Source organism: Haliotis rubra, unplaced genomic scaffold, assembly GCF_003918875.1.
Source record: "Haliotis rubra isolate DU_JTF1 unplaced genomic scaffold, ASM391887v1 Scf42, whole genome shotgun sequence".
NCBI lineage: Eukaryota > Metazoa > Mollusca > Gastropoda > Lepetellida > Haliotidae > Haliotis > Haliotis rubra.
Genome location: NW_025767102.1, coordinates 2504475 through 2516028, shown reverse-complemented (window position 1 = coordinate 2516028; position 11554 = coordinate 2504475). Strand labels below are relative to the sequence as shown.

The window sequence follows — 11554 nt, the reverse complement described above, 5'->3', positions numbered from 1 at the left end:
AAACACATGTGATATTCTGTCTCAATTACAGGTATAACACAAAATGGACATAATCTAGAATTTCTTGTATATTGACATTATATATTCTTGAATTATATATATATGGGTATTTATATAGCGCTATAGTCCATCCCATCTACAAGCATGCCCAAAGCGCTTTGTTTTTTCCCTCGAGCACTGGATGTCAATCTCAACGGTACATCGTATTTCAAAATCTCAACTTCCTGGGGATCATATACCTTGTGCAGCCACTAGGCGCATCAAATTAATATGGTTTTCCCATCCTTACGACCATTATATCTGGTTGGTTTTGTTAACATGGGGTAAGTTGGTGAGTAAAGTTTACGCCGCTTTTAAAATATTTCAATATTATCACGGTTCTTGGAACACCAGAACTGGAATTCACACATTGAACCCATGTAAGGAATCGAACCCGGATCGACAACCGACCGCTTTAACCATGAGATCCACCGCCCCCGTTTTGTCGTAAAAATGATGTAGATGTACATTTGCTGTTGTTGACTCTTGTGTTTATAACACTGTAGGGGACAAAGTTTCCAAATTTTGCTTGCCAGTCGGGCTGGATATGCCTGAAAGTTACCAGCCCACAAAATAATGCACTTGCCCAAATTGTGAATGTAGAAATAAAGCAAATGATTTGAAAAAGGTAAAATACCATCATATGTCAGGCCATAATCTTGAATGATTTAAAAGTGTATGATAACCTTAACAAGCCGGAAAGAGTGGAATATTTAAAAATGACCCCATGAAAAATCACTAGCCAGTCGGGCCAGTGACTGTGGAGTCACATTAAAATTAAAATACATTAAAATGTCTTCATGTATTAAACTTACGAGATGGAATGTCATATCATATATCATCTAACTGTGAGTAAGACTTAGTATCAATCAATTGTAACTTGATTTGAATTGGGGACAGTAGGGTAGTCGAGTGGTTAAAGCCTTCGCTCGTTACTCCGAAGAACCGGGTTCGATTCCCCACATGGGCACAATTGTGTGAAGCCCATTTCTGGTGTTCCCCGCCGTGATATTGCTTGAATATTGCAAAAAGAGACGTAAAACCATACTCACTCACTACACACAGTTTTCGGAATAGGTATGTCTCATCGAACGACTGTCATAGGCGGGTCCAGAGGGATGTGGGAGTGGGAGAGTGTTAAAGGGCGGAGAGACCAGAAATGGGCTTTACACACTGCACCCATGTTTGGAATCGAACCTGGGTCTTCGTGGTGACGCTATAACCACTGGGCTACCCAACTGCTTGTGTCATGTACACAGACAAACAACGAGTGACTTAAACATTGTGTTAAACCATTAAATCTGATGTTACTGTAATTCGTCTGTTGTGCATAATAGTAGAGATTCTGCTGCTTTAAAGAAGAGCGTGTTCCCTATAAAAGCGTTTAACAGTATATGACTCATAGAGAATACTACACGAGGTCTCATTACATACGAATTATACGAAACGAGTGTCCTTCCTATGGTATCTGACCGAGCGAAAGCGAGGTCAGATAACATAGGAAGGCCACGAGTTTCGTATAATTCGTATGTAATGAGACCGAGTGTGGTATTTTATTTATTACCCACGTCTTACATGCATTAAATTGACAAAATAGCGTATTTTTGTTAATATTTTGGTTTCAAACCGAAACCGGTTTCATAAAGGGGTTGCGGAAGAGTTTTGTACTGTAGTACAATATTTGCATGACGTCACACCAACATGACGTCACTGCCTTGGTAACCGACGTCACGATGCATGTCAGTTGTCATCGCCTCGAACAGCCTCCTACAGTAAACTACTCCGTAGCACCCCGTTTCTTGGTTTGCAGTTGCTTCATTCGGCTAACATCACTGGTGGAAACATTGCGTTTATGTTTTTCGACGGATATAATGTCTCAGTTTGACTCACAATTAAACAGCGACACGGCAACGTTCTCGATGTTTACATTCCCACAATGCATTTAAGTTGTAGAATGAATGAATTCACGTGTTTGTTATGAATGAAAAATAGTTACGTCAGAATGTGACCTAATTGAGAGGTCATCGGTTATCCAATCAAATCGTTAGAATCTCAGGTCAAGTCGGTTACGACACAGGTCAACGCAATACGACACACGTGTGACGTACGAGATTAGTATGCAACTACCCATACGTTGACCACGTGGGTAATAAATGCGTATACTTCATGCATCCAGGAGCTCCAACTAAAGAACGATCGTCTCACTGCGCCGATACTCGCATTTTTATTCACCTGAGGCTGTTAAAGAATGTTTCTCCCGCATCGGCATGTGGCTGAAAATCCTGTCACTCAATTTTCTTACCAATGCGTAGAACGAAATAATATTACAGTGGTCCCTTTAAGTTCGTTAGGACCGTAGTTTTGTGAATGTTGTATCGACCATGTCGACGTCGTGTATGTTACAGATACAGCCCCGTAGCTCTTGTGATACCCGTGACTCGGGTTAAAAGTGGTCTTCAGCAATCTATGCTTGTCGTAAGAGGCGACTAACGGGATCGGGTGGTCAGGCTCGCTGACCTGGTTGACACATGTCATCGTATCCCAGTTGCGTAGATCGATGCTTATGCTGTTGATCACTGAATTGTCTGGTCCAGACTCGATTATTTACAGACCGCTGCCATATAAATGTGCGGCGGTAAACAACCAACAAAAACAAAAACTCTTGTTTAGAAGTTTTCCTCCTTAATTACTTTTCTTTCCAAGAAATTGGTCCTTCCGCCCTCCTTACTTTTGTGGGTCTGTGGGGTAGTAAAATGGTTAAAGCATTCGCTCGGGTACGTTTCCTCATTTGAGAACAAAGTGTGAAGCCCATTTTTGGTGTTCCCCGATGTGATATTATTAGAATAATGTCAAAAAGCGGCATAAAAGCATACTCATAGCTTCCTTCTGAGAAAAAGATATATGGTAAACATTTCTTGATTTAAGTGAAACGACATGCATCTGAACACCAAATGTGTAGGAGATCACAAGGGGAAGAACGGTCATTAACTTGTCAATGCGTATGTTAGACACAGATTTTACAAACGCTTCAACCACTTACAATTCGATAAAGCAATACAAGTTTCCTCCCTTGTCTTCCTGGCGTCAATTTGCTGGTTGATTTGGCTGTAGATAGTGAATGAGTTTTTACGCCGCTTTCAGCAATATTCCAGCAATACCAAGGCGGGGGACACAAGAAATGGGCTTCACACATTGTACCCATGTGGGTAATCGAACCCAGGTCTTCAGCTTGACGAGCGAACCCTTTAACCATTAGGCTACCTCACCGCCCCCTACATGCGGGAGCGAAGGGATTCTTTTATATATGTCGCTGGTGATGATTTGCTAGGGGTGATACTAGAAGATGCTGCGTGACGACTTGAAGATCGTAAATGTGAAGCATTAATACTCATATCTCGCAAAGTCACTAACTCACTCCTGCATTCAGATCCATATATCACAAAGAACAAGCTGAAATTATTAATGTGCTTATTTTATTAAACATTCGGTCATCAATTAGAATATATAGTTTCATGAAATTTAGCATACGCTGTTTATATTGGAGCATGCATGGAAAAGGAACTCGGGATTATAAGAAGCAAAACAACATCATAAGAATGAAAGGTAACATCGCAAAACAATACACGAATATAAAGGTCAGAACTAAGGATACATTAAACATTTTGAATCAACATCAACTGAAATGAGGAACGTATTACAATTGGCTTTCTTAAGTTCGAGAAGCAACTTAATATTCCCTTTGGGACAACGTAAGTGGGTCCCTAACCCATAAGTTCACACAAATAAGCTCCCCCAGATATGAGCTTGATACTTTCTTCGTCACAGAACTAGGCGACAGTGCAAATGGCAAATCGAAACACATATGAGAACAAAGAAGTTGTGAGTAAATAAAGTAATGATACTCTTGATTCAAGTCTCCGTTGTGGTGTCTGACTTGATAAGTTCCTCGGGCGGAGGAGGAAGTGGTGGTTCGACTGGAGTAGCTTCCCCTTGCTTGTTCTCGGTGCTTTGTGCCAGTAGCATGGCCTCCATTTCAGCCATCAGAGATGGTTTATCTCCGCTGGTGGTGACAACTTTCCCAGGGTCGTCCTTACCCGCTTCCTGACAGCTCATGTCCTTCTTGTCAGCTTCTTTTGCAGCGTCTACGATTGTTTCCGTGGTCGTGATGCTGGTTGACACAATGCCGGTGTCAGCAACTCCAGTTCCAGTGGCTGTAACGACAGCGGTAGCAGTAGACGTTACTACAGCAACAGATACTGCCGTTGAGTCAGTTGCAACGGTTGTAGTTGCAGTAGAGGTCGTGTCATTCAGAATAAACTCTGGTGGGTCAGGTAACTTCTCTTCTTTGCCTGCTTCAGTCTCCGCAGTCGTAGATGCTGCAGCAGCAGGAGTGGTCGATGTAGTGTCAACATCTGCAGTTCCAGCCGCCCCAACTTCCACTACTGCCGTGGTTTGTACTGTTTGTGCAACGTCACCAGCCTGTTTAGGGGCTTCTGCATCACCAGCAGCGGGAGTTTCTTGTTTGATGTCTTCTGATACCTTTGCATCTTTCTTTTGCCGCTTGTCCTTCTTCTTTCGTTCCTTTTTATCTTTCTTTGATGTAGCCTTGGGTTTCTCCTCCTTTGGTAGACGAGCCTGCCTTTTGCATAACCTGAGACGGAAAAGGCGTCGTATACATTAGATCCGGTACAAAGTGCATTGATTTCTTAATCTGTGTTTTTGTTAAGATTAACGGGTATGAGTGCAAATGCTTTTTCAGCGAAAGACGAAACGAAGGATCATGGTTCGTTGGTAGGTTTGTTGTACAACGCCGCACTCAGCTATATTGCAGCTATTTGACGGCGGTCTGTAAAAATCTGGACCAATCTAGTGAACGACAGCATCAGCATCGATCTACGCTGACCCGATGCCTTTAGTCGCCTCTTACGACAATCATGGTTGGTTGAAGACCACTTCTAACCCGGATGAAGGACCATGGTAGTTCCGCACGCAGACATAACCATACATAAATCAAAAATGAGTTTATGCAACTGCAGACAATTTCTCTCGCAGTGGTCTTGTCGTCTCCATTGTAAGGGAGGGATGGTGGGTAATATTAATATCCTCCGGCTACAGGATAGATAGACTACTATTCAACGCCGTTTATCTTAATGTGACAGCCATTTGAAACCAGTTGAAAAAAACAGTCTCTTCAGGACAAACTAATGACTGGAATCACCAGCAACGGTCCCTGAAGTCGAATCGCGATGACATCTAATCAGCTCACAGAGCCTAACCATCCGCTGTGGAAGAATTGAATATTCACTTAAGGATTCATTTAAATATCACTCTAGAGTGATTTCATCTAGGTGACTTACCAGATCCCCCGTTCTCCGGTCAGGGGTCGGTTGGGAAGCTTAGTTTTCGCCCGCCAAGCCGATGGCCCGGGTTCGATTCCCAACATGGGTCGATTCTTGGTGTCCCCCGCCGTGATATTGCAGTAATATTGCTAAAAGCGGCGTAAGTCCTTACTGACTCACTCACTTATCCTGTCCGATTAGATTACTGGCAAATTGGCATTTGTCTGCTACAGGGAAACCTACTATGACCATGGGTAAAAACATGTATTGGAAACAATGTACAGGAGTGGAACAATAAATGGTGGTCATATTTTGCTCTGATAGCTTTAATCCATACAAGCAATTCTATGGTGAATAGAAATGCTAAATACAAACGTGTACCTCCTCAGAACGCAGATAGTGACCAAAATCATGTTGATGATGGTGAAAGCTCCGACCGCGATCATTATGACATGATTCATATTGGCTATCTCTTGTGCTGAAAAAGGAGAATGCCAGTTAGTGAAATGACATATAAGACGTTGCCGCAAAGGTATATTCAAACATAGATGTGAATTGTGACAGATACATTGTCAAAGACTGAATACTTGCAAATCCACTTCTTACGTGCTTGGATTTATTGTGTTAAAGCAAAAAGATATTGAAACAAAAATCGACTTACGACTGCAAAGAAAATAATGTTCTTTGTCGCATGGATCAGTTTTTGGGATTTTGGTAGACCAGTTCAGCATAGGGCATTCTGAAATATAGTTGTGTGTATCAAGTTTCATAATTCAATATTTGATTCAGTATTAAGACTTCAGTCCTCCAATGAAATCAAATATAAGTGATCCTGCTGTAAATGTTCACAAATGCAAGCACCGATGAATAAAAAACAAACCTTGCATTCATACAATCCTCATAAACGGAAGGGCTGAGTGATTTACGTGAGTTTCAAGCAATATTTACCCCCCTTCAACTCATATACCACTTCTTTGAGGTGCACAGCTTCAGCCTCAACACAATTAAGTATTTATACAACCATATTTATGCAAATATCAACTACAATAAGTTACCAATACTTTCTACACCATGTGTCTCCCCACACATACTATAACGATACTTCTTATTTCCAGATGGATATATCTGTCCTTGCCGATACTAGTTTGTCATTATGACTTGAAGATTGTAACTGAACCCAAACTATTTGTCAGCAATATATCATGATGACTTGAAGATTGTAATTGGAACCCAAACTATCTGTCACCAGTATATCGTGATGACTTGAAGATTGTAATTGGAACCTAAACTATCTGTAAATAGTTTGTCATTATGACTTGAAGATTGTAATTGAACCCAACTATGTCACGAGTACGTCATAATGACTTGAAGATTGTAATTGAACCCAAAACTATCTGTCACCAGTATATCATTATGCCTTGAAGATTGTAATTTAACCCAAACTATCTGTCAGCAGTATATCATGATGACTTGAAGATTGTAATTGGAACCAAAACTATATGTAACCAGTCTATCATGGTGACTTGAAGATTGTAATTGAACCCAAACTATCTGTCTCCAGTATATCGTGATGACTTGAAGATTGTAATTGAACCCAACTATGTCACGAGTACGTCATAATGACTTGAAGATTGTAATTGAACCCAAAACTATCGGTCACCATTAATCATTATGACTTGAAGATTGCAACTGAGCCCAAACTAAATGTCACCAGTTTATGATGATGACTTGAAGATTGTAATTGGAATCAAAACTATCAGTCACCAGTCTATATTGATGACTTGAAGATTGCAATTGGAACCCAAACTATCAGTCATCAGTCTATAATGATGACTTGAAGATTGCAATTGGAACACAAACTATCATTCACCAGTCTATAATGATGACTTGAAGATTGCAATTGGAACCCAAACTATATGTCACCAGTACATAATGATGCCTTGAAGATTGCAATTGTAACCCAAACTATATGTCACCAGTACATAATGATGACTTGAAGATTGCAATTGGAACCCAAACTATATGTCACCAGTACATAATGATGCCTTGAAGATTGCAATTGTAACCCAAACTATATGTCACCAGTACATAATGATGCCTTGAAGATTGCAATTGGAACCCAAACTATCTGTCACCAGTACATAATGATGCCTTGAAGAATGAAATTAGAACCCAAACTATATGTCACCAGTACATAATGATGCCTTGAAGATTGCAATTGGAACCCAAACTATATGTCACCATTACATAATGATGCCTTGAAGATTGCAATTGGAACCCAAACTATCAGTCACCAGTACATAATGATGCCTTGAAGATTGCAATTAGAACCCAAACTATATGTCACCAGTACATAATGATGACTTGAAGATTGCAATTGGAACCCAAACTATATGTCACCAGTACATAATGATGCCTTGAAGATTGCAATTGGAACCCAAACTATATGTCACCAGTCTATCATGATGACTTGAAGATTGTAATTGGAACCTAAACTATCTGTAAATAGTTTGTCATTATGACATGAAGATTGTAATTGGAACCCAAACTATCTGTCACCAGTACATAATGATGACTTGAAGATTGCAATTGAGCCCAAACTATCTGTCACCAGTTTATGATGATGACTTGAAGATTGCAATTGAGCCCAAACTATCTGTCACCAGTACATAATGATGACTTGAAGATTGCAATTGGAACCCAAACTATCTGTCGGCAGTCTATAATGATGACTTAAAGATTGTAATTGAACCCAAACTATCTGCTGACCTGAGAAGTATAATTGAACCCAAACTATCTGTCACCAGTATATCATGATAACTTGAAGAATGAAATTGGAACTCAAACTATCTGCCACCAGTATATCATGGTGACTTGAAGATTGTAATTGAACCCAAACTATCTGTAACTAGTTTGTCATTATGACATGAAGATTGTAATTGAACCCAAACTATATGTCACCAGTATATCATGGTGACTTGAAGATTGTAATTGAACCCAAACTATCTGTAACTCTTTTATGCACTCTACATATTCTTTTATGCACTTTATTTATTCTTTATGCACTCTACTTATTCTTTAATGCACTCTACGTATTCTTTATGCACTCTATTTATTCTTTATGCACTCTACTTATTCTTTAATGCACTCTACGTATTCTTTATGCACTCTACTTATTCTTTAATGCACTCTACATATTCTTTTATGCACTCTACATATTCTTTTATGCACTCTACTTATTCTTTTATGCGCTCTACTTATTCTTTTATGCACTCTACTTATTGTTTATTCACTCTCCTTAATCTTTAATGCACGTGCACTCTACTTATTCTTTATGCACTCCACATATTATTTAATGCACTCTGCTTATTCTTTATGCACTCTACTTATTATTTAATGCACTCTACGTATTCTTTTATGCACTCTACATATTCCTTTATTCACTCTACATATTCGTTTATGCACTCTGCTTATTCTTTAATGCACTCTACTCTTTTATGCACTCTACATATTCTTTTATGACTCTACATATTCTTTTATGCACTCTACTTATTCTTTAATGAACCACTACATATTCTTTTATGCACTCTACATATTCTTTAATGCACTCTACTTGTCGGTCCAAAATACAAGTATATGAAGGTCAAGGTTTTAGGAGATCGAACAGCTAGGCAATCGCCGATTCCTGGAACTGAAGTTACTGACCAGATGATTGCAAATCGTTTGCAGGCTGGATTGCACCTGTTGCATCATGAAATGTCAACAAATGGACATGAATTATCTGCTTTGGGCAGGTAACTGACTTGGTACGTGCATGCAATCACATCCCAGTCGCGTAAATTGATGCTCACGACGTCGGTCACTTAAATGTCTGGTTATAAAGCTGTAATACCGCTTAGTCCGCAGTCAGCAACAAACAAACAAAATGCATCCACTCTAAACTTAAGGCGTGAGAGGGGCGGTTGGGTACCCTAGTGGTCACGCCGAAGATTCGGGTTCGATTCACCACAATGCGTGAAACCCATTTCTGGTGATGTTGCTGGAATATTGCTAAAAGCGGCGTACCCCACACTCACCCACTCACTCATTCACTAAATTCGTGAGAACTGATCAAGGTCTACTTAGTGAAACAAGGCTTCTTACCATCTCCGTTTTCTTTTCCCCCAATCCAGTAATTCCGGTCTGGGGATTTAATATTTTGTAAGCTGTCCACCGTCAGGTAATTTGTAAGGCGAAGTCCATTATTCATGCATTCGGCCTTCGCTTCTTCCCATGTCTTCTTGGTATCAGACTCATTCACATTCAGTTCACCGTAAATAGGAAACCCATCAACACCTGAAAACATAATACACATGTTTCTGAAAAACGGTTTGTTTGTTTGTTTGTTTGTTTAACGCCACACTCAGCAATAGTCCAGCTATATGGAGGAGGTCTGTAAATATTCGAGTCTGAACCAGACTTGACCCATGTCATCGGTTCCCAATTGCGCAAATCGATGCTCTTGCTGTTGATCACTGGATTGTCTGGTCCAGACTCGATTATTTACAGACCGCCGCCATATAGTTGGAATATTGCTGCGTAAAACTAAACACGCTCACTCACTGAACAAGACAATTCAGTGACCAACAGCATGAGCATCGATCTACCCAATTAGGATACAATAACATGTGCCAACCAAGTCAGCAAACCTGACCACCCGATCCCGTTAGTCGCCTCTTACGACAAGCATGGGTTGCTGTAGATCAAAGCTAATGCGGATCTTCACGGGTCTCCGAAAAACGGCAAAACCATATGAACACAAGAGACACATCTAGAGTGAGTGAGTTTCGTTTATCGCCGTTTCTAGCAATATCCCAGCAATATCACGACGAGGGACACCAGAAACTGGATTCACACATTGTACCCATGTTACGAATCGAACCCGGGTTTTTGGAAAACGAAGTAATTTAACCACAAGGCTATCCCACCGCCCCTACACTGCTAAGAGCAGAGCCCAATGTACGAATCCGAATTCATATTGAGCATGCGTTTAAGAATCCCTTAGAAATGGTGTGTTCAGTGACGGCACTGGTATGCCCATGTCATCGCTCAATTCTTGAAGTAAGTAGACCATAAATTATCAAATATTTCCTACACAATCAAATATTTCTCTTTCTTTATAAAATGTGAACAAAAGATAAAATTGAACAATAGATTACTTACTCATTAAGTGCAGAAGACTGCAGACTGCAAAACATGTCCTCATGTCAGTCATGATTGTCTCTTGATCTGACTAAAACAGTGTAATCTCGTCTTTAGTCACGTGACTGTAAATCTAACAGCCTAATTGTCGGTTTCAAGTAGGCAGTACTACATTTACATGACCAGCTTTGGTTTGCTCTGCTAAATCATCTATACACTGGTGGGGCTGTATTAGTCTTGTAACATGTTTGTATCTGATGCAATCCCAGCCTCCGGCATTACAGGCCCCGTGAAGATCAGGGTTAGAATTGATCTTCAGTAACCCATGCTTGTCGTAAGAAGCGACTAACGGGATCGGGTGTTCAGGCTCGCTGACTTGGTTGACACATGTCGGCGTATCCAAATTGCACATTTCGAAGCTCATAATGTCGATCACTGGATTGTCTGGTCCAGATTCGATTATGTACAGGCCGTCGCCATATAGCTGGAATATTGCCGAGTACGGCGTAAAACTAAACTCACTCATTCACTCCAGCATTACAGAATATTTTTGAGCGTTGGTATTGTTTGTCAGACTTGGACACGAAATATTACTTTGGGTGATTGATGTTGAGTAATACACACACGCACACGCACACGCACACGCACACGCATGTAAGCATATATCACTTTTGAGTGTTAGTAAAATTTTGTTTGCATGACTTGGACACCAAATGATACTTTGAGTGATTGGTTTGAGTAATACACACACACATTTAAAAATTATATATGCCCGATTTCGGTGTTGTAAATTTAAACTAGCAGTTGAAACTGGTAGATACATTAATGTTGTATATAATAAAAGGCATTGCCTGTTGGTATCTTCGTTGTTGAAGATGAATGGCATGTGTTTTATATCTGTGGTGCATATTCTCATATCAGATATAAGTACATATCAAAATATTTTAGTAAATGTCCATCAATTATTAATTTTATATCTATATTACAGAATAAAA

At 40.0% G+C, this 11554-nt stretch overlaps 1 protein-coding gene across 1 annotated transcript; it reads right to left on the bottom strand.

Annotated features, from left to right (window-relative positions):
• Nucleotides 1–3493: 3493 nt before the first annotated feature.
• Nucleotides 3494–10710, bottom strand: LOC124288550. The gene is made up of 5 exons (XM_046725101.1): nucleotides 10581–10710; nucleotides 9522–9713; nucleotides 6040–6117; nucleotides 5760–5856; nucleotides 3494–4690 (listed from the first exon to the last, which is right to left on the bottom strand). Exons 1-5 carry the CDS (start codon nucleotides 10630–10632, stop codon nucleotides 3949–3951), a joined length of 1161 nt encoding a protein of 386 aa, XP_046581057.1. The 5' UTR covers nucleotides 10633–10710; the 3' UTR covers nucleotides 3494–3948.
• Between the last annotated feature and the right edge of the window lie 844 nt (nucleotides 10711–11554).